Genomic DNA, 23023 nt, shown 5'->3' with positions numbered 1-23023 from the left:
TTTCCAGTGAGCGGGAGACTTAGACTATTTCTACCACCCGAGTGAAGGCTATAGCCTCTCACTTTCTCTCATCCCCACAAGGTTCTGGACTACTTTTGGTGCTTCGGGACGATATATATTGGTGCATTTTCTTTTGCAGCATAAAGAGTTGATGCCATTGAAAACAAACACTAGCCGCTTACCAGCCTCTAGCCTCTATCCTTACCATTGCACCAACCCCTTTGAAAATCTCTCTCTTCTAACTTTGATTGGCTAAACAATTTGAAGGAAACGTACATAAAGATACTTTTTGCTTGCTTTGTAGTTTGTCACTTTTAACTTTGAGATTAGGAGATAAGGAGTATTTGATTACTTCAAATCCTAAACTAGAAGGTTTGATTTAGAAAAAAAAAGACTCACCTTAAATTCTCAGTTTTAAGAAATTGTTGATTTGGGAAGAGCACTGAACTTGTGATCAACATTATGCTTGAAATCTAGCTAGCAATTTTCAGCTAGAGGAGAGAGAGTCTGCCTTGAGATTCATGAGTGCCAATAAGTTCAGGTCTTGTAAAGATAAGGTTTTAAATCCTTGTAAGTTCTAAAATAGTCCAATTATTTAATATCTTAGGATATTAAATCACTATGGAACTCAGCAACAGGGCCAAGCCAATTCCTCTTCGCTGAGGATTTCAAATTCGAAGTTTTGACTTTTGAGATTCAATGTTTGTTAAAACCACGGATCTTACCTTTATCTAAAATCCGATTCAAACACGTCATAGACGCGTGCCTCTCTCAAGAACAGGGAGAAACGTAACCGCCTAAGGTGGGACGGATTTTTCACTTGCTGTTCATTAGTCACGTGTTTGCGTCGTTCCCAGTTCGACGGCCGATTGTTCGGAACATGGGAGTCCCTCACAGCAGGTCGTTCGCTGATCAAACGGCCCTAACCAATCGTGGCGCCCTATAGAAAAAGGGCGGGCACTTCGCTCCCTCGTTATCCCGAAGGATCGACGCCTCTTTCCTTCCTGCCCGTGGTTTCCTTCTCAACCCAGAAAACCCTAACCCGTGTCTCCCTCTCTGTCCTCTCCTCCTCTCTTCTCCTCTCCTACTGGAAGCCTTATCTGCAAGAAAACCCTAAATAATCTCCATATCTTTCCATTTAATTTCTCCTTTGCGGGTTTACGCACGAAGCCCTAGCTTTCGCCCTTCAAAAGTGCCTTCTTCTATCGAAATCTTTCCCTCTCTCTCGTGCGAGGCGTACCAGATCGACTTGGTTTGGCAACTCATCCGTCCGATTGGATCGGTCCACTGTGCGATTGAGTACCCAATTATCGTCGACGCTGGATTTTTTGGGTTGACGCGGCGGTGGAAGGCGGAGATTTGTGCATCGATCGTGTCGGAGCTGTTGTTTCCTGGAATCCCTGATGTCGCTGTGGAGCAGATAGTTTTTTGCGTTCGCAGGTGATCGCGGAGAGTTTTGAGGCATTTTGGAGGTCGTGGGTTCAGGTTGTTGGTTTCCAGAGGCAGGTTTCGGCTACGGGCTGCGCGAGTGGAGTTTCTGATTGCGTGTTCCTTGAATTTTCCAAAGACGTCGTCGGGGAGACGCTTGATTCTTGCATCGATCTTCTCTGAGTTGCTTATTTTTGGCAGATCGTCTGTGTTTGCTTCGCGCACGTCGACCCCGAGGAGGTTTGCAGCAACTTCGTGGTGGTGGAGGCGTATCTTGGTATCTGTATGAAAAAGTCTTCAAGATTTGATTTCGAGATCGATGCTTTCCACTTTCTCACCGCTCCTTGAGATCGGCGGTCAGGGAGTTAGTTCCTTTGATCTGGCGTCTCGAAGATTTGATTGAAGAGTCTGCTTCCTGATTCTCTGGGGAAGCCAATTGCTTGTGCAAGCTCTTACCATATGACGCAGCGGGTTCTCATCAAGAAGTGTGATTATCTCTGCTGGTATTCTGATTTGGTGGGTCCTTTTTGAGGTCCTTTCCAGAAGATTGGACATCAGGCGTTACTTTTCTGTGCTGTTGGAAGAAATTGGAGGCATCCAAGTGGATTCTTGCATCTGTTTGTTGTTCGACGGGTTTAAGGAAAAGGATATAATAAGTTGTATCTATCATTTTTTTTAGCTTAATACCAGGCTACTTTTGCCTTTTCCATTTTTGCTCTTTTAGGGCAATTGTTCTATAAGCTTCATTATTGTGATTTTTATTTGAGAAAGAAAAGGGAAAAGAAAAAAAGCAAGAGAAGAAAGAATAAAGGAAAAAAAACTAATGGCTATATATTTTAAGTTTAAGAGTGCAAAAGACTATGACTCTATACCCATTGATGGCCATTTCATATCCATCGGGAATTTGAAAGAAAAAATATTTGAATCCAAGCATTTGGGCAGGGGTACGGATTTTGACCTCGTGGTGTCAAATCCCAACACTGAGGAAGGTTGGTTACTTTGCTTTTGCAATTTAAATTCATGTTGAATTCTTTTTCATTACTTAGTGCGCATTAGTCATGGCCTTTTGTCATGCATGGTTATATGTATAAATGACATCGATACAGAGCCAATGATTCTTTCTCGTATTTCAATTTGAACTCTCTGTGGATATCCACGAAAGTCGCGGTGCTCATGTCTTCTTTTTTGGTTGTTTCAGTAGTTGTCTGGGATTATTAGGTTCATTTTTAGGACTATGATGTTATGAGATCTTGTTGAACTGCCAGATGTTCGACAATTCTAATGGTTATTTGTGTTTTTGGGAAGGGTGTGTAAGCATGAACTGTGAAAGATGAGAGGTGGGCTGTTGGGGGTTCAGGGAGGGGTGCTTTGAACTGATATTCAGTTTGGCAACTAGAATTGGCTGGTAGCTGTAAATTCCAGAATTAGGTATATCTGGTTATAAAATCTTTGGTTCCTTGGTGGCTTGGTGACTTTGCAAGTCCACCTGACATAGTTAGCTTGCATATTTTAGCCAAATACCCGTTCAATCAGTACAAATTTTCGTAATGTTTTGTCAAAGAAGTCTCGGAAAGTCCAGAATGTTATATTCTCCAAGTTTACCATTGACTGAGGTAGGATGAATGTAAATTGTCAGTTATAAGAAGATGATAGTGTATCCGGTGAACATGAATAATTTGTCATTTGGTCCACATGATTAATTCCCTGAATGCGCTTGGAAACGAGAATTATTCTAAGATATCTCTGTTTTGGGATTTTCAAACTAACCAATCTAAATTTATATATCGTGACCTTATTACACGTTGCTTTTCGAAACAAATTTGATTTGCAGATGCCGAGGCTGTTATCGTGTTTTTTATGATAATATTTAATGAAAATAGTCCTTTTGGATGCATTATGAGTAATAGACGACAGTGAACTACATATCTGCTAAGAGATTCATGTGTCAGATTTGAATATTTATAATTTATCAACTTTGATGGGCAAGTGAAAATTTTAATTTGGTTTTCCATTTTTGTAAGTATAAAAGAAAAAGTGTATAGTCCACGTGCACTGATGAGAACTGCAGTCCATTCTAGTACCCTTGCAGCCTTTTATAGAATTTGGTGCCTGTTCAATTTCAGAGTATCTTGATGAAGCAATGTTGCTGCCAAAGAACACATCTGTTTTGGTGCGCCGAGTTCCTGGAAGACCTCGCATGCGAATTGTAACTGAAAGAGAAGAGTACTACTGCTATCTCATGCCTCAATGTTTAACCACTTCCAATATTTTGTACTTATATGTGAAAATAGGCATAGACTCATTTAAGAGCGTCTTTTTGCTCACCATGGCATAGTTTCATTGGCCTGTTTTTTGAATTGGGTTGCCTATTGTGTTTGAGCCACATCAGGAACGGCCGAGTTCCAATATTTGTACCTGTTCTCTTTTTCTTTTCTCTTGTTTCTGATGTTAACAGATTTTTATCCCCCAAGCGATGTTGAGAATCTTGAGGTTAGTGGGTTGTTCATGTGTGCAGGCCGAAGGAGATGGACAGCCATGCAGATAAACCTCAACAACCTAGTAGTAGTCTTCAGCTTCCTGACCCTTCACAATCTAATTATGTAAGCATAGGCCCCTCGACTACAACTATGCCTCTGCTGTGTGGTTTAAGCCATAACCTCGGATGCGATCTTCAGTCTTGTTCTTGTTAGTTCTGCTCTCTGCTGATATTCTTGATGATTATCTGCTGATGTTTTCTGCAGCCTGAAGATCCAGAATGGGATGAATTTGGAAATGATTTATATGCCATCCCAGAAGTCCCCCAAGTTCAACCCAATCAAGTTCTGGAGTCTATCCCAAGCAGAGTTGAGGAAGATGGCAAAATCAAGGCTCATATAGACATGACTGACATGGATTGGCAGCGGTAGTTTGTTTTGCTTGTTGAACCATGAATCTTTCTTCCTTAATGTATTGTATTTGTTCACTATGTCAAAATACATAGACAGCGCATTACTAATATGTTTTTGTGTTTATTTGCACGCCTTTTACTGGCAGGCAATTGCAGGAGGCGTCAAGCTCAGGAAGAGGATTCAGGCGGGGTATTGGAGGGAGAATGATGCCTGGGCGTGGTTTCGGTAATTACCCTTTTGGTTTTACTCCTTGAGCATGGCTTTGCTGCCTGTATTATAATGTTGGACTGTTCTTTGGGTTCTATTGAAGTTTTCTTTCTGTGTAATGGGCCTTGGAAATTTTTTGTAAGATCTTCTGTTTGCATCATGTACTGCTTTAGAATCGTGAAATCTTCTGCAGTCGTGTAAGATGGGTACATCTTTGAGGAAATTTATCCCATAGAACCCTTGAATATGTTGACGAACTATTTTTTTTTCCTTTGTCTATTATGTGCATAAATTATGTTGTGCCTTCTTTATGTGCATATTTTGGGAGTGCTTGTGTGACGTTGTGTTTGCCACTTTGCCTCTTTACTTTATCATCATAATTTTACGTGCTTACACACTAACACATGTAATCTCTTCCTGCTTAAACTAGAAGATGAGTTCTTCTTGTGGCTATTCTTTCCTTTTGTTTTTACTTGGTTACGCTGCTTTTTCTTAGTAGGAATTATTCTGCGTTTGCTGCAAGTTGTGAATGCTAGTTTTGTTGTTGTTGTATGCTCCTAACCAAAAGTCATGTTTATCTAATTGAAGGTCGGGGTGGGATGGAATCTAAAACACCTCCTCCAGGTTACGTATGCCATAGGTGCAAGGTTCCTGGTAGGTCCACTAGCGATTCTCATGTTTGGTTGCCTTTTGTTTATCAGTTTGAGGATTCCGGTGCTTGTTTGTCACTGCTTTTTTGACAGGCTCGGGTTTCTTGCATGCATTACGTTGTTGAAATTGTATCCTTTGTATCTTCAGGACATTTCATCCAACATTGCCCTACAAACGGTGATCCTAATTATGACATTAAGAAAGTCAAACCACCAACCGGCATCCCTAAGTCAATGCTAGTAGCCACTCCTGATGGCTCCTATGCTTTGCCAAGTGGCGCTGTTGCAGTTCTCAAGCCAAACGAGTAAGCATTGGCATATGCGTGGTATTCTGTTATCTTTTAGTTGTGGTTATTGCAACTTATCAGATTGTATTTTTTGACCTAGGGCTGCCTTTGAAAAAGAAATTGAGGGCTTGCCTTCTACCAGGACTGTTGGTGAGCTTCCTGCTGAACTGCGATGCCCATTGTGCAAAGATGTGTTGAAAGATGCTGTCTTCACTAGCAAATGCTGCTATGAGAGCTTCTGTGACAAATGTATGTGTTTAATTCTCCACTTCCAATACTGTGCAAATTCCACTTTTAGTATGTATTTTTATTGTGATATAGCTTGTCCTGTTAAATTCTACTGTTATTTTCTGAGGCTGTGATTTTGTTGCAGGTAGTTGCAACTCTTGCTCTTTGTTTTTTGCAGTGGTGGAACTTATAGTCAGTTTTTCATTCTGTGGCTTGAGTCTTAGCTTCTGAGTAACATGATGCGTCTGTTTCAGGTATAAGAGAGTACATAATCACACAATCAAAATGTGTTTGTGGAGAAACCAATGTTCTTGCGGATGATCTGCTTCCTAATAAAAGGCTTAGGGAGACCATTAACCGTATCTTAGAAACAAAAGCAACTAGCAGTGCAGAAAATGGTGGAAACGTGCTGCAGATACAAGGTTTATAAATTATTATATACATTTGTTTGGTGCTGGAATCAGAATCTGGAAAATTTTTTGAATCTTGCCTTTTCTGGTTGTGTGAACACTTCTGTTCTCTTATCATCTCTAAAATTATGTATACATTGTAGATATGGAATCTTCTCGCTGCCCTCAGCCAAAAGCACCATCTCCCACTCTTTCTGCTACTGCAAAAGAAGAGAGTTTGCAACCCCCTGTGAGAGAAAGTTCTGAAGCTTTGAAGGTGACTGTGGCTGAGAGTGAGGCAGCTGCAGCCATTAGCGCTCCTCAGCAGTCTAACGAAAAAAACAAAGCAGCAAGAAGTATTGATCAGACTGAGGCTACACATGACTCCATTAGCATTAAGGATCCAATTTCTCAGGAAAGTGCTCTGCAAGCAGAGGAGGAAGTCCAACAAAAGCTCTCTATGGGAGATCAAGGTGCGCATGTTGCAGAGCGGGTTTGTCCTGGGCAAATAAGTTAGGGAATCATCCGCTGTTCAGTCACTTGTTTTTATTGTGCATTGTGGAAGCTAATAATTATCTCAAAATTCTTCCTTGCTAGTCTTGTAATTTCAGCTTTACTTGCATACAGATATCTATATAGCAGAAGTATGGAAAATATATTAGTGTGGGAAATCGTATGAAAATATATTTGTATGAGTTCACTGTAAATTTTACCTCAGCTTTAATTTCAGCTTTACTTGCATACAGATATCGTGAGATTTTCAAAAGTCTTGTTATATTTACAATAAAGACAAGTAAAACGAAAATATCTGGAAAATCTCATGAGATTTTGAAAATCTCAGGAACAACTAATATCTCGCGATTTTCTCGTGATGTTTTTGTGATTGTTTGATGATTTTTTCCAATATCTTATACACGTTTTCTTGACTTTATATTGTGTTGACAGGCAAGAAGAAGAAGAAAAAGAGACTCCGACCACCTGCTAATCGTAAGCTTTTTTCCCTCTCTATCTCACTTTTTTATGCAAACTTCACTGGCAAGCATATTTGTGTGGTTGAAGTAATGGTAGCTTCTTTTCTTATTGCAGCAATGGATATGCAATGGAGAAATTCTCAAGATTTTGTTCCTGATAACTCGCTTATGCATGTTGGACCTGCTGCATACAATGGATATTGGCCTGGAATGCAGTTTGGCCTGGATGGATACATGCCATCTTATGGAGCTGGTATGCCGTATATGGGTTACACCCCATCTCCTTATGACATGTCTTTTGGAATGTTACCTCAGGACCCGCTTGCAGCTTCTGGTTACATGTTGCCGGTTCCTCCTCCGCACAGGTATATCTCTTTTGGATGGTTAATAGGTGGTGTGAATCTTTTGCTAAATAAGGTATCGTTGTATTTTTAAAAGTCTCAGGGAGTTTCCGGAGTATGGGATTGGTGCAAACCCCAAACCTCCATTGACTAGAGAAGAGTTTGAAGCTCGAAAAGCGGTTATAAGAAGACAGAGAGAGTCTGAGCAGCGAAGTGAAAGGTAAAATCTTGAAGTTTTAACTTTTTTTCCTGATGTTTGTAAGGCCTATACATCATATGGTAGACACTGCAGCTGCTAATGACGTCACTTCAATGGTTTATGAAAAGTGCCGTTCGGGTCAGCCTACTCTGTCTGACCAGTACAAAAAATTGTTCAAGTGGATTTTCATCTAACCACTGGAGTCCGTTGTGGCAGTTGTATCAACTTCTTGCACTATTTAAACTTAAATGAGTAAACATAGTCTTGGTGGTACCACACACGGCTGTTGCCACGTTAACAATGAACGGGGTTTATCCTAGAAGTTCTCAACACTCTGTGTTCTTGATGTTGGAAACCACCAATGGAATTTGGAATTGAAAATCTGAGTAGTCCATCAAGATTGTTGTTATAAAACCTTTTCTGCAGATTATCATGGCTCGATGTCTGATTTTAAGATCGATGCCCCTTAACCTTCACATCGATAGTTCGGTCTTAGTAAATGCCTTGTATAGGTGATAGTAGCATGCTCTCTCTCTCTCTCTCTCTCAGGTTACTGCTTCTATTGAATAATGATTGTGTTTGCCATGCAGGGAGAGTTCCAGGGACAGAGATCGTCGCAGCCGGGAGTTTAACACTGATGCTGATGCTGATGCGCATTCATCATTGAATAAGAAACCTGTATGTATTTTCGTACTGTATCTGCTAAGTTCTCAATGGAAGTCTCCGTCATTGGTCTCCCGGGTTAAATCACTAGCCTGCCTATTATAGTTGGCCAAGGACAAGACAAGGCCTCATGCACGGGAATCTTGCAACATGTGGGCTACTTTCTATTTTAGGTTGTCCACCTCTCTTGGTAGTCCTTGACTGAGATGTTCCATCTTAGGTAGTTTCTGGTACTTTTCCCGAGGCTCTGTTGTCCGAGTAAATGCTCGCATTCACTGTTGCGAGCACCCATGCCTGCAGACACCATCCTCTGTCTCTAATGCCTTTGACTGTTGAGGTTTCAACTTACACTGGTGCAATATGAGAGGTGGTTGGTTAAGTGGGGAGGCAAGGGGAGGGAAGGAGGTGGTGAGAGTTTATCATTTTTAACACGAAAACCTCAAAAAATGTTGAATAAAATCAATCAGTTCAGGTTGGATTGGGGATTGGGAGGCCTGTTACCCGTTGGAAAGCAGCCATTTCAAGGTGGATTTAGAACTTGGGAAAACGGTGGAGATACGGCAGGTTGTTTTACCATTAGTTTGATTGAAATTGACTGGCTCGGATGGATTTAGCAGGAGTGCTGTCTATTTGTTGTCCTGTACAGTGGAGGGAATGGGGTTAACGTGCGGTCGGCTGCTTCAGGGTTACTGTCCTTTGGAACGGGGGTCGACCTTCACCACATCGTCGATTTTGTCGTTTGTCATCAAAATAAAAAGTTTAGCTAAACCTGAAGGCCTTATTAACGTATATAAAACTTGCTTCTAGCCGTTAGAAGAATTCTCTTTTAAGAAAGGCGCAGACAACATTAAATAATTTGTAAGCGTTAAATTGTCGTTTTGTCAGATAAAACTGTAATATGTGAATATGTCAAAAGTCGGAAAGTTTGTATCAAACTGGGCCGCATGCTGTGCGTTTTTTCCGGTCGAGGGGGGCAGTTGTGATCAAGTTCGGCCTGTGCCTGATCTTTTTCCTTTTCATATCTTGAAGAAGATCCTCCTAGTTTGTTTGTTTCTTGTTTGTTTTTTTGATTGCATCTCACGGCAAAAATATTTTTGTACACGGTATCACCACCCTTTCGTTACTTCTTTTGGTACATTTATTTCGGATCAACTTTGCGGAGTTACTGCAGGCTTTCTGAATAACAAGGTTTGTTTGTTAAGCCTGTCGGTGTGTACCAGTGTGAGATGGTTCTGTGGTCAACTTTTCTCCCTTCTGGCTGGCTGCGTAAGATATTATATACCTCTTGTAGTTGTAGGTGGTTCACCATTGGAAGTGTGGTCGCTGTTGTGAGCACTGTGGTTCTCCGTTCTCTGGTTTCTCTGTGTGTTCTATCCAAGGGAGCTGGGTGGGAAAGGTACAGAGGTGCGGTTTATGTGGTGGCAGGCGTTGTCACGACTTGTCCGCTGAAAATTGTGAAGATTTCTTCGATTGCCGGAAAGTTCCGATACGCGAACTTGTATTTTGGACTGTCTTCTGCTTTACGGTCACCCGGTGGATATCCGGTCGACAGCAGTTCAGAAATTCGGTATAAGGGCCCCATGCTTCTCACCATTTTCTTGTATGAAAGATTGCGGGAAACCTAGAAAATGGAGGAAAGAAGGATCCGTTTAGGCCCTAAAATGGATTTGGCAGTTCAAGTCTGCCCGTTAAAATACTAAACAGAAAAGAATGTCAACTGGGCCCTGTCATTGATTAATTCTTTTAACACCTGTGGAGTCGAAACATGAAATCTTGTCGGGTCTAGTTATTGTTTGGTCAACTTTGAGTGATTTTTAGTTGGTTTTCGCGTGGTCCAACGAATAATCATTCTATGCTCTCGTCCTTTTCTTTTTTGTTCCTTTACGAAGGGACAAAAAACAGAGGAACAAAGAACGGTGTCTCTTTTTCTGTCTCTTACAATTTATTTGAAGGGTAGACTCATGGTTGTTATTGGATTGCAGAGGCTGAAGCCCCGGGCAGCTAGTCTGGATCGGTCCGAGAGGGCAACCAGCCCCGCCCCGACCCGCGACTTGGACTCGGGTCGCCTGTCTCCAAGACCACCTGCGAAGCGCAGACCCGAGCCCGACGATCCTCAGATGTCCGAGCCCACGATGGCTGACCGGAAGCATAAAGCGAGCGTCTTCTCCCGCATTAGCTTCCCCGATCCCGGCGACACCAGCAAGAAGCGCAAGAGCCACGAGCCAGCGAACGGCTCGAAGGACGCCGATGCCGCTCGCTCTCACCACGATGAGCGGGGGAAGCAGAGCAGCCGGAGGTCGAGCCACGACCACGATTATGAGGAGGAGGACGACCGCCACTTCAAGAGGAAGGCTTCGTCGTCGCGGTACAAGGCGGACGAGCGGGAGTGGGACGAACACGAGTACGGGCGAGGCTATGACCGTGCCCGGGAACAGCGAGATCGAGACCGAGAAAGAGAGCGGGGGCGACCGGGTAGGCATAAGTGAGGTTCATGCTGTCATTAGTTCTGCGTGCAACCTGCTTGCTGCGGGATTTGTGTGGACAGAGTCCATAAGAGGAGTGATCTTTCACCTCGAGTAGGCTGTAGGCGTTGAGGCTGGTCCCTGTGAGTCTGTACCTGTAAGACGTCAGATACATACGAGCTCCTTTACATCACATTATATCAAAGATTTTTTTTTTTTTTTAAGATCCATCTTTTCTCCTGCAATGTTTGTCGTTCAACAAGAGGTCAACGTGTTATGTTTATAATATATATGTGGAATCCTACTACGTATAATATTGTAATGGCTGCATTCAATTTTTTTTATTAAGTGCCCAACATTGTTTTAAAGTTGGAAATGGAAAGATAGGTAGAAATCAAATTCGTTTCTAATCTTACACGCTTGCGCGTGAAGAAGTGCGAGAATGTTACTTATTAGTTCAGCTTTGTTTGGCTGCAATGGTACTCATATAAACCATGGGCCATATTAGAGCAGAGGATTCAAGCTTGGGTAAACGAACCTTATGATTTCTACATCAACTAACAACATTGCAAGCTCTAATTTAAACTGAATTTAGAGTTGTTGGAAACAGCTTACTTTTCAAGCTTAAACAAGCTCTGTTGGTTACTTAATTACTCAGTCTCAGATTCAATGAGGATACTTTGTACATGAATCTACTCTAATATTGAAAAAGGCTCATGGGATAATAATTCTAGTGTTCAATGAATGTACTTCTTCTTTATGCTTCCAAACGATCCCAATAAGGGTCTTGAAGATTTACCAAGTTCTTATAATTCGTCCTGCTTCGTATCTCTCTACCTTTAGGGCCTGTTTGCTGGACCGAAATGACATTTCAAGTTCTTAATTCAATTCCATTTAATCAAATGGTGGGTGTAAATTTTTACTGTTCGTGGTGGAAATAGGGATGAACATCCAAAGTAAGGTTCGAGACTTGGACTTGCTCAAACATTCAACCTCAAAACAAATTGATTTTCTTGTGCATGAGATTTATAACTGGCGAACACATCAAAAGTTTTGAAGCAGGCTGCAATTGTATTTTCAATGACAAGCCATCCAAATCAGTGGATAGTATAGTTGGTTGGATTGGTGAGAAGCTGCTTGCGGGGCAAAACCTAAGATATTTATTTTCATCATGAAATATTTTTAGCCCGTTTAATGATCGGACAGTTGGGACAAACTATCTAATCAGTAACCACACATTGTAGAAAAGAGTCGGTCACTCAAACACGCCCGGTGCTAAAGTTAGAAATGTAGTGTTTGTCAAAATTAGTCCGGCCAATGAACGTCGGATCTTGGTGTGCACAATATCGTTTGCCGGTGGTACCATCTTATCGACGGCAGTCCGAAACGGTTCCGGCCGATGTAAATCTTAGAATCTGAACGGGCTTCATCGTAACTATGTCGGCGACATCCATCCGATGATGTAACAGGAAATATAATAAAAGGAAAGGCAGTAAACGGAAGACCGAAAGGAAGTGTTGGGGATTTGTAGGAATTGGGTAGTTTTGGCGCGAAACGGTTCTGCCCACTGTGGTTGGAATGACCAGTCGGGTACAATTTTGTCATTCCGCCTCGTTTTAAATGGCGCGGCCGCGCGTCACGTCCTCTCCCCCCTCCCTCTTCCTCCCTCCCTCTGGTACGGTCCTCAGGAAATTCTCGAGCTTTTTTCTCTCCCTCTCTCGCTCGCTTTGTCGAGAATTGTGAGTTGACGATTGGAAGTGCAAGTTGGTGAGCACCACTACTCATGTCACTTTTCTTCACCTTTCTAGTTCCTTGTTTTTTGGAAGTCAGCTTTTGGTAGAAGTAACAACTTTTCTTTGTTCATGCAAAGAAGGAAGGCCTCATAAGAATTGCGGCGTTGAAGCTTCGTTCGGAGGAAAGGAAGATCGGTAAATTCTTTTTGGTGGTTTTCCTGTTGTTAAGGTCATTGCCACAAAAATTTACTGCAGAAACTTGTCTTTTGCTTTTCTATGTTTCCGCGGTTTCGCGGGGATTTGTATCGAGAAATAACGTTAACTTGGATTGGAAAATGATGGAACTCAATGGGCACATGCTAATGGATCGACGGTAGAATTACAGAATTGTGGTAGGCGCTCCTTTCCAGGATGTTGACCGCAGAGGAACTCGGTCTTTCGTAACATTTGGCGCGAAAACATTGGTGGGTCGCGAAGATGCATGCAGATGAATCATCAATTAAGGTCCTTTGTTTGGTAAGGGGGCTTGTTTTCAGAAGGAACTTTGCTTACGAACTTGGAAAATAGCATGTTTGTGTCAGTTGTAGGAATCCATGAGTTGATCTCCAATAGTGTGCTACATTAATGGTTTTGAAGGAATAGAAAAGCTCAAACCACAGAAGGGTATGTACTGTCCTTAAAAATTAGTGTGGATGAGAGGATTTCTGATTTTTCTACGGCGAGAATGTTTTGCAGCATGAGGTGACATGGTGGCATAATACAGCTGGTTTGCAGAAGAGGGACCCATTGAAAAGGTGGATTCCGACCAAGAACCTACCTTTGTAAAAGGACTGTATACCATTACGGAAGGAAGTTCAAATTTTAGTTTCATCACCATTTTACCGAGGTCAGGTTTTATTTATTTATTTTTTAATTATTTTTTTGGGGACAGAGGAATGGAAACACCATGAAACTTGAAGATATGTCCCAAATAGCATCTTATGCAGATTCTTATTGAGTACCAAAAGGAAAAAGAATTGTTTAGTGCATGACCTACCCGTTTGAGGTATTATTATCAGTATGATTAGTACTTAGTAGTAGTAGTAGTCGTAGTCGTACTAGTAGTAATTATAGTAGTAGCAGAAGCAGCAGTAGGAGTAGTAATTTGTTGGCCTGATCTTGTCTTTTACATGGAAATACTGTGCAGTTTAAACGGGGTGCTAGTGATTACTTCTGTTCATGCTCAAGTCACTGTTTCTTGCATAGACATGATCAACAACTTTTTCGGTCTATTCGTGTGAGGTTTGGGATCTGGGAGGAAATTGGAGGATAGCTGCTTGCATTAGGCATAGAAGGTACACAACATAGCTGCACAAGGAGGGTAGGAATGCAAACAGCTGAATTCATATGAGATTCTGAATTATACTGGTGACTTTAATTTGCGTGGTCATTTTTAGTGGTGTTGATCTGACTTTACTCTGATTGGTTAACATGGCACTTTGGGAGCCTTTTCTTTGTGTATAATATCACATGCATGAGCAATAAGCAGTGTGATCAACAGCGAGTCCACAACAAACCATGGACAAATCTGCAGTATTAAAGTGGATGAACAGCATGAGCAGACAGAGGAACAGCTTCAACAGAAGAATAAAAACAGTGATTATATTTAAGTCCATTATTTTCCTATGGTAGTTAGCTATCCACAGTACATAATACATCTCTCTTTTTCTCTCTCTAGTCATGCTGTATATCTAATCTTTTGCACCTGAAAAAGACAGGCATTGGTTCCATGCTGAACATCTCTTGATGGCTATGTTTGGCCAGCATAACCTGCCTACATCTTTTAATTAAGGAGTTCAGAAGTCACATGCTTGATAATCTCTCTCTCTCTCTCTCTCTGTGTGTGTGTGTGTGTGTGTGTGTGTGATGACTTACACAGTGCATCTAAGCAGAAATTTTATACTCCTTATACATTGACAAATAACATTAATTTGATGTTTTAGCAATTAAAAGAACTTAGCAAGAAGCTAAAATGCCTTAGTGGTAGTCACACTTCATCCTTTACCTCTTAGTATCTAGACTCGTGGGTTCACATCAGAAAGGATAGAGTAGATCTAGAACCAGAAAAGGAAAATGACCTTGTTAATTCCATGGTGCAATTCTTTTCTTTCATCCTTGTTGTCACCAGTTGCAGCCTGCTTTATAACTGGAAAATATATACATGTGTTGTGTCACTTGTGTGTGCTCTTCAAGTTTGAAGTCTTGTCTTGCAGCTGTAAAGCTGCACCCGCTGCTCCTTTGACCTAACATGTTGGGTGCTGAATTTGTTTCAGCGTAAAGACATTTTAGTAAGTCGCACATTAGAAAGCCAAAGAAGCGAAGGATGTTGCTCATTTTCAAAGTACAACTGACAAGTTTGCCTTTCACTTTATAAAATCATTTGAGGGGTAATTCTGGTAACAACAATGATATTGAAAGTTGAAATATGTCATCAACCACACTGTGGAATGACACAGGAACCATGTCTGTCAGGTTATCCCAACAAAACAACACATCTTTCTGTGTGCATGAGTGTGTTGTAATTTCTCATTTCAAAGTTCAAATGTTAGAAGAACTCAATCTCATACTTTTTACTGATTTATGTTAATCTAAATCCTGCAAGTGTCTCTGATTTTCATCTTTATTATCCAATGCACTCTTTTCAGTTCAATTTGTAAGAATTTCAAGTTGTTTTTATTTTTGCAGCTGGATGAGAAGACTGGTGTTGCATTATTGGAATGGGATATGCCATTTTGGGAAGTGGTGACCTTGCATGGATCGAGAAGTTGTTGAAGGTGACCTTTTTTGTTGACTGCTCTATTCATGGCCTGATCAAGAAAAACATGTTCTGTATCCATTGTGGTGCTTCACTTTGCTCACAATGTACCTTGAAGCACTGCTCACATCCTCTCATTCAGGTTGTTAAGATCTTCTATTTCCTGCTCAAATTAGCCACTAAAAAATGTCTTTCAAGACAAATATAGTTGTGCCTTTCCATTCGCTAATGAAATTCATTTTGCCTTTTGAATTTATCACTAGGTGATATCATCTTTAAATTAAAAATTTTCATGATAGCTTGCTTGCAAATGTTTCACTACGAAAGACATCCTTAGTAGTTGTACATGTTGACAATGCCTGCCTTCTGTCAACCATCTAGAGTAACTGGCCCAAACAATGTTATCACTGGCGTATCGTATCGCGTATCGGTCGGGCCGACCTATACGCCGTATCGTAACGTATCGTAAATGTATCGTAACGTATCGTAAATGTATCGTAACGTATCGTAAAATTAATTTTTAATTTGTAAAAATTATTAAAAATTTATAAAAAAATAGAAAAAAATCAGAAAAAATTTAAATAAATTCGAAAAAACAAGAAAAAATCAAGAAAAATGTATTTAAAGGAACATTCATCATTCATGTATATGAAGTATGAACTATGAAGTATGAATATGAACAACACATTCCAAAATAAGAAATCAGACATTCAAAAATCAAAATAACATACTAAGCAGCCGAAGAGTATTCGATTACATCACAATTCATAAGTTCAGAAGTCAAAACATATAGACATAGTTATCATCTTTCATGATCCAAAAAGCCCTCTTTCTCCAAGCTTTCCACTGTGCCCTCTACGAGAAAGAAAGCTATCTCACGGGCAAAACTTAAAGCAAATGAGGAAAATCTCTTCCTCCCACGTCTCTTGCAATGTTTAGAAACAAGAAGAGAGAGAGAGAGGAGCATATCTTTTGAAATAAAATGAAAAAAAGGGGCCATCGGACCCTTTTGCCATTTTTCCCCCGTATCGTACGATACGGGGGTGTATCGACCGTATCGTACGATACAGTGCCCGTATCGTACGATACGGGTGATACGTCTACGATACACCTCCGTATCGTGTATTGTAGGCGTGTCGTATCGTTTTTGTTGATACAGACGATACGTATCGTACGATACGCGTCCGTATCGTACGATACGGATAACATTGGGCCCAAATGCTTCTGAAACTCATATCATATAAAATATCTTGGAAGATATCATATTTCAAAATGAGAATTGATCCTTTCAGAGACAACTACATTTAGCAGTTGACGAGCAATTGTTATTAAAGGTCTGTAGGTTACCTGTTTTGATCATGCTAAAGATTTAAAAGATGATATATTTCTTCAATTTTTTAACCTCTGGTAAATTCTGAATGCTTTTCAATTCACTTATTAGATATGTTCAATTAACTGCACACCTTTCACTTTCTTTTGTATGTATGGACACTTTGTTTCTCTCTTTTGCTTCTCATAACATTTTTCAATTTTGATACCCCCTTTAGCAACCTTGGGTTACACAATGACATAATATATGAAACTTTATACCACGACAGTGTGCAATATGTACTTTATTGCTGCACGTTATGAGGTTATATTAGACATGCCGACTGTTCTTTTGGAATTCTCTTTCTTGTTTAGGGAAATTCTGTTGACTTTTACTTCCTTAGTAGTATTTTTGTTCCTTTTCAGTTTGAAGATAAATGGTTTATTTTTGCAGCATTGGATCACTCGATTTCTTTCATCCATCTTGTTTCTTTTTCTTAAAATATGGGAATTCATGATTTTGTTCTAAACTGACATTTGGTAAGCTGCATTCTTCTGGCAATAATTGGACATAAGACCTCCTAGATGAAGGAGGTAAAAAGATCAATATGTTGGGTCAATCTCTTGGTGTAATCTGGTAGGTGTCTGCAGCATGCCGACAAGCATAAAATTCGTAAGTTCCTCAAGTATTCATCTACACTGATCTTTGGAGGTTGATATGTATAAGATCTTCAACAGCAAATGAAATAATATATTAGAAGGTGTTGATGAAGAAAAAAACAAGAATGACGAGAGTAAGGCACGATGAAATGAGAATCATGAGAGTAAAGCATGATGAAGAAAGTGAGTTGTCAAACGTTGAGAATCTTCTCAGCAGAGTTTTAGAAAATAGACCCATGGTACCTTTCTTTGAAACTTGAACATATGACTGTCGATTGTTGCGTTTTCTCTTCTCATGAACTATGAACCATTAAGACAGATTAGGACTATGGTTTGTGTCAACAAATCTTGATACATGTGCATATGGAAAACACAAAATGGAATGCATGTACAATTTTTATGCAGAATTGCAAATTTCTTGGGTCCAAGAGATTCCTGATACAAGGATTTGTAAGGTTGATGTCAATTGTTAATATCTTTGCTTTTCCTGACATCCAGATCCGGAGGTACTTATACAACGATGTTGTCCGTCTCGAGGACATGAGGAACCTGGTGGATTGTTCTCATATACAGGTGTTCTCTCTCTCTCTCTCTCCCTCTACATGTCAGCCTCTTTTATTTTAGTACTGAGTTCCACTTTTTCTGAATTTTTGTTTTTGTATAAATCAATTCTCTTGAATATCTACTCTTTGTTTACTGTCGAGGAACCTGGTGGATTGTTCTCATATACAGGCTCTCTCTTCCTCTACGTTTCACCCTCTTTTATTTAATTACTAAGTTTCACTTTTTCTGATTTTTTATTTTTGTATAAATCAATTCTCTTGAATATCTACTCTCTGTCTACTGTCAAAATAGCTCATGCACATTTTGAACTTGTTATTACATCATGTGGATTAATTAAGCCTTTCTCAGCTAGACTTTGGTTGAATATTTTTCTCTTTTCATTAAGGGAAAAAATAGATTAGCAGGAAAATATCATAAATGTCTTTATTTGAAACATAAAACACAACATTTGTGATATTATGAAACTATTGTCAGCATAATGGCATGCACAGAAGATATTTATAGACACACACACACACACACACACACACATACATACATACATATATATATATATATATATATATATATATATATATATATATATATATATATATATATAGTCATAGAAAACGTGTTTTAAAGAAAAACCCATTTTATACTTCAAAAATAGGTCAGCCAATAAGACTGCAAAAAGACACCTTTTTGGGAAAAGAAGTCTAATGAAAAAATTGCAAAAAACATGCAAATGCTTCTTTTTCTCATTTTGGTGTTGTTTCTCATTTTCTGTTATTGCATTTTTACTGCATTTATTGCATTTTGTTTTTAGGATTTTTCTCTTTAGCTCTCTTTAAGATTCATCGAGATTTTCCCAAAAAACGGTTTTCTCATATTATATTCAAGAAAAACCTCGCTGTTAAGACTCATAAACAACATTAGTGACTCTAATATATATAGACTGGATAAAGGTCTGGACAGCCTGGACCACTCTCTATCGCCCATCTTGTAAGATTTGATGGCTTACCTTTAACAAATGATTAAAGCTAAAATGGTTAGGAAGAGAATATTTTTTGCATGCCTAAAGTGCCCCCCTCTCATTAATATAAGGGAATGGGTTTTTCCCCTCTCTCACTCTCCCAGTTCTCCTCTGATGACATTGATGAGAGGCGGGTCGTTTGGGCTGGCCAAAGATATTCTCTCTCTCTGCCTTCTTTTAATTTTAATCACTCCTTAAGGCTCAGTATTCAGATCTTTTGAGATGGATGGTAGACAGTGGTTCACATAGTCCATACCTTTTTAGAATTCATATATATATATATATATATAGCGAGAGAGAGAGAGAGAGAGAGAGCTGCAGCATTATGAAAACATCTTTTGATGGTTTTGAATTTCGTTTGATACATTTAAGTATTTATTTGTTAATATTTTTTATATGAAATTCTATTCTTCATACTTTTAGAAGAAATTATTAGTTTGTGACTTGTTTTTATTCTCTCTATACGTGCTTTCATTTTTAAACTTCTGTGATCTTCTTGAAGTTAAACCATTTTTTCGGGAAGTTCCAAATGAAAAGCTTGTGAGAAATAGAAATTGGAGATTGCTGATTATACTTTGGAAAAAGCCACAGGCGAGCTATCATGCAGAGCCATGCACGCAATATGGAGTTGAGACTACAACTTGGTCACATATTTACGGAATACTATCTGAAAACCATTTAGATGTGAATAAGGCCTGAAAACTCTTAACTAAATCATAAAAAAGGAGAAATGAGGTGCTGGTTGCGTCGGAAGTTGTTTACGGGTTAGTCTGGCAGTACCTCTGGAACTGTTTTACAGGTTGCTTCTAATTCCATTGCTGGAATCGCAAAACTTCTCATTTGTTTGGTCCAAGTTTGTAGTTACAACTGTTAACAGTTTTTTGCCGTTCAGCAATGTTCATTAAACCTGAAGCTGCTGTGGTACATGCTGTTTGCAGTTTTTCTCTTCTCAGTATCTTTTTTCTATATCAGGTCTTCCTTGCATGGGAAAATAAGTTTTGTGATTTCAAATGCACCCTTAACTCTCTGTCTCTCTCTTTCACACACACACTCACATCGTTCTTCACGAAGTTTATATCATGGTCTTCATTCTATACAGTGCGCTGTACATCTCCATAGTCCTCTGTATCTGTGTGTGCTCGTATCTATGTACTTACTATAGTAAACAAGGCAATATTTTGAACCTCATGGGATGTTTCATCAGATGGTTAAATGTATTTATTAAAGGAAGTTTCTTGCTAGCTATCTACGTTAAATTTGTATTGCTATATGTGGTAGGAATTAGGATTGTTCATGTGGAGGTCCCATTGGGAACATTACATATGGGCTTTAATAAGGAGCAAAATGGGGTATCTTTGAGACATCAGGATACTAGAAAATGTCATCAGATTGAATTTCTTTATCACGACAGCCTCTGCACGAAAATTCATGTTCTTTGTTTTCTCCATATTTCCTTTTCTTCATTTGTCTAGTTTACTTTGAATATATCCATTTTGAATATCTGCCCTCACAAAGCCCCTTTTTGTATTTTGAATGGGAAGCAAATTGCATCCCCATGAGGTAAGTTTTTTCATACTGCTGCTAGTCTTGATGACATTTTCCTTGGCTTGCTTTTGTTGATCTCGGCTCTTTGCCTTCTTGTAACTTTGTTTAAGAATACATTTTTAATGGTGCTCAAGATTTCTGTCTGACAACTGGCCTCACCTTTCATTTTCTGTTCCTCTTAGAGATACATTGTAAATGGTTACCAAGCAGTTTTCCTGAATCGCCAAGCCCGAACAGGACAGCTAAAAGACATGGATAACTGTTGCCGCACATGCAAGAAGATGCTTCAGCATTCTTATCATTACTGCAGCATAGCTTGTAAGGTTGAACTTTCCGAGAGCATCCTTTGAAGTTTATGTTGGCCGTTACTTTTTTAACTATCAAAACTATTTGAGCATACTGTGATTGTTGGGGAATGCTGGTCTTACACCATGCAAACTTTGCTTGATAGTTTTGTCTTTTTCTCTGTTCTTGTTATATTGTCTTATTCTTTTTTTCTCCATTCAGTATTAATCCATTTTCTGCTTCTGTTGTCAATTGAACAGTAGAAAGTACTACATTACAATGCTGTGTCCAATTTTTCCATTCTCTGTTGGAGTCATAAATTTTATGGGTTTGTTGCCTTCTATGGTATTCATCCATTTTGTTCCACTCTGTCTCCTAAGTAGATTCCTGTTACTTGCTAATGCTTCAAGCCACTGAAGTGGCACTCAATACATCTCTCAAGTCGTAATAGACATATTTTGGCTAGTTCAATAAGTAGGAAAGTTCTCATTATTTATTCATGCATGTCTTTGGGAAACATTTTCTACATCATTTCTTCCACACATGAGTCAGCTGAGACAGAATGCTGCTATTATTGGAGCACATTCATGCAATCTTTGTGACTTTGCCGTTATGGTTTGAAAGAGAGTGCAAACTGTTTTTGACCCAGGGTCAGCATCATTGTTATTAGCGTGTTCCAAAATGGGTTATGCACCTTCCATCTTTCTAGACCCTTCACTATAATCTGGTGATTTACAGCAGGCCCTAGGAGGATTGTGCATAGCAAAAATGGAAGTTTGGGCCAATAGATTTGTTGGTGCTTTTTATATTTTGCAAAAAAAGTTCAAAAGTTGAAGAAATGACTCGGTAGTTAAGGGGGTGTTAGATAGTATTTAGGGCACTTTACAGGATGGTTTATTTTTTGTTCTCCATTTGGGGTTGTATCTAACTTCAAACTTATTTCGTTCAACCGTCCTACTTCCTTCTAGGAAATGCAGATGATGATATTTGTCATTTAAATAAACAAGTACGTTCTCAGCCACAAAAAGGTCATTTATTGCCCTTTATGCATACATAGCTTGTGTGATTACTAGCTGATAAACTTACGTTAACTTTACAAGTATTTGCTGAATCAATATCTTGTAGGTAATATATTCATATTAGAAGGCAAACTATGTTGGTTTATTATGTTATCAGTTTTATTTGTCAAAATTGTTCTGCCCAATAAGAGGTGTCTAGCTGGCTAGGGGGTTAGACACGATGTACATGTTGAAGCCTGAAGGAGCCAAAGGTTCAATAGCCGGGGCAGGTCCGTTGGCAAGTCAGAGAATAAACTGGTGTGGGACTGCATGATCCCATCTTGACGGTCAAAAAAGGAAAAGAAAGAAAGGCTCTGAAATATGTCAAAACATTGCCCTTCCATGATGAACACAAGGCTCTCTTCTATCAGGCTTATGCATTTGTTAGGTGTGAAAGTTGAGCCATCCTCGCAAAAGATTATACAGTTTATGATTCATATCTGCCATATTTGTAACACATGCACATCTCTTTTACCTTCTTGAGATTCCTTTTTCTTTTGCTGAATTTTTTATTGAGCAATTACTTCATCTTATGTTCATACATAGCACATGCTTAGAAGCATTGACCACAATTATTTGCATCAGCTTGTTTTCTTATTCGGGAACTGCAAAAAATTGGAGCAATATTCCTCAAGTTAAACCTCATATAGAAAAACTACGAACGACCTAAGGAACTTCTCTATTCCGTTTCGCTTCTGCACCTGTTTCCTGGCTGCCAACAAGTCACACTTAACTGCTCAAGGATCACCTTATCCACTTCGTGGGATTCCCAATTGTTTGGTTATGTCTGTTTAATTGCTCAAATTTCTGATATGTTGATCTTGGGTTTTAGCAGGTAGAGGCTATGCCAGAACAACTAGTTCAGCAAGCAAAGGGCACTTGCATGCTAAATTATTCAACTTCAACTGCCAGTTCGAAGGTGACAGAAATATCTGATGATGGTGACATATGCATTCGACGAATTCAAAACTTTCTTCCAAGGAGGAAAAAAGGCATCCCCAAACGGTCACCAATGTTCTAGATTTTAGATTTTGACTTTTGTTTCGAGTGATTAAGTGATTTGTGAATTCTGCAGAATCAAGCATACTTTGGTAAGTGATGCTTGAAATGTTGATGCTTATAAATACTATCCCGACAGATACACATATATAATTTAAGGTTTTGTTCTCTCTCGGTGTCCCTTTGCATCCTAACTTCAAATAGTTGAAACTTTTAGCTGAGTTGGTTTGATTGCATGTATGAAGCATGACTGAGGATATGGTACTGCAGCCTGGCTTCTGAAAATGTTGGTTTTGAGTGTGTTGTGTAGTTTCGAGAATATTATATTCTTCAGTTGGAGTTTTCTTCA

At 39.4% G+C, this 23023-nt stretch overlaps 2 protein-coding genes across 13 annotated transcripts; both read left to right on the top strand.

Annotated features, from left to right (window-relative positions):
• Positions 1-961: 961 nt before the first annotated feature.
• Positions 962-10935, top strand: LOC116255920 (E3 ubiquitin ligase PQT3-like). Its single transcript, XM_031632008.2, has 15 exons — positions 962-2417; positions 3552-3651; positions 3944-4028; positions 4170-4330; positions 4462-4541; positions 5112-5177; positions 5322-5478; positions 5561-5709; positions 5943-6110; positions 6242-6550; positions 7023-7064; positions 7164-7413; positions 7487-7609; positions 8179-8266; positions 10234-10935. The coding sequence occupies exons 1-15, from the start codon at positions 2252-2254 to the stop codon at positions 10735-10737; spliced, it is 2448 nt and encodes an 815-aa protein (XP_031487868.1). The 5' UTR covers positions 962-2251; the 3' UTR covers positions 10738-10935.
• Positions 10936-12321: 1386 nt separating this feature from the next.
• On the top strand, positions 12322-22895 carry LOC116245678 (protein RGF1 INDUCIBLE TRANSCRIPTION FACTOR 1-like). Of its 12 annotated transcripts, XM_050076939.1 has the most exons (7): positions 12705-12962; positions 13182-13332; positions 13633-13780; positions 15171-15382; positions 17707-17781; positions 20515-20655; positions 22511-22895. In XM_050076939.1, exons 4-7 carry the CDS (start codon positions 15203-15205, stop codon positions 22694-22696), a joined length of 582 nt encoding a protein of 193 aa, XP_049932896.1. In that variant the 5' UTR covers positions 12705-12962; positions 13182-13332; positions 13633-13780; positions 15171-15202; the 3' UTR covers positions 22697-22895. The 12 variants fall into 12 exon arrangements, with proteins under 12 accessions (XP_031473044.1, XP_031473043.1, XP_031473042.1 ...); XM_031617184.2 differs by lacking the exons at positions 12705-12962; positions 13182-13332; positions 13633-13780 and adding exons at positions 12322-12480; positions 12584-12641 and having other exon boundaries at positions 15171-15259; XM_031617183.2 differs by lacking the exons at positions 12705-12962; positions 13182-13332; positions 13633-13780 and adding exons at positions 12322-12480; positions 12584-12641 and having other exon boundaries at positions 20515-20650.
• The last annotated feature ends 128 nt before the right edge of the window (positions 22896-23023 follow it).

The sequence above is a fragment of the Nymphaea colorata genome, chromosome 1, assembly GCF_008831285.2.
Source record: "Nymphaea colorata isolate Beijing-Zhang1983 chromosome 1, ASM883128v2, whole genome shotgun sequence".
Taxonomy (NCBI): Eukaryota; Viridiplantae; Streptophyta; class Magnoliopsida; order Nymphaeales; family Nymphaeaceae; genus Nymphaea; species Nymphaea colorata.
Note: the sequence above shows the minus strand (reverse complement) of the source record. Positions and strands in the feature narration are given on the sequence as shown.

Coding starts and splice junctions, on each gene's coding strand:
- LOC116255920 (XM_031632008.2), top strand. CDS start 2,252: ATGGCTATATATTTTAAGTTTAAGAGTGCAAAAGACTATGACTCTATA. Junction 2,418..3,551: donor AAATCCCAACACTGAGGAAG/GTTGGTTACTTT, acceptor GTTCAATTTCAG/AGTATCTTGATGAAGCAATG. Junction 7,065..7,163: donor ACTCCGACCACCTGCTAATC/GTAAGCTTTTTT, acceptor TTCTTATTGCAG/CAATGGATATGCAATGGAGA.
- LOC116245678 (XM_031617179.2), top strand. CDS start 15,203: ATGGGATATGCCATTTTGGGAAGTGGTGACCTTGCATGGATCGAGAAG. Junction 17,782..20,514: donor TGGATTGTTCTCATATACAG/GTGTTCTCTCTC, acceptor TGTTCCTCTTAG/AGATACATTGTAAATGGTTA. Junction 20,656..22,510: donor ACTGCAGCATAGCTTGTAAG/GTTGAACTTTCC, acceptor GGGTTTTAGCAG/GTAGAGGCTATGCCAGAACA.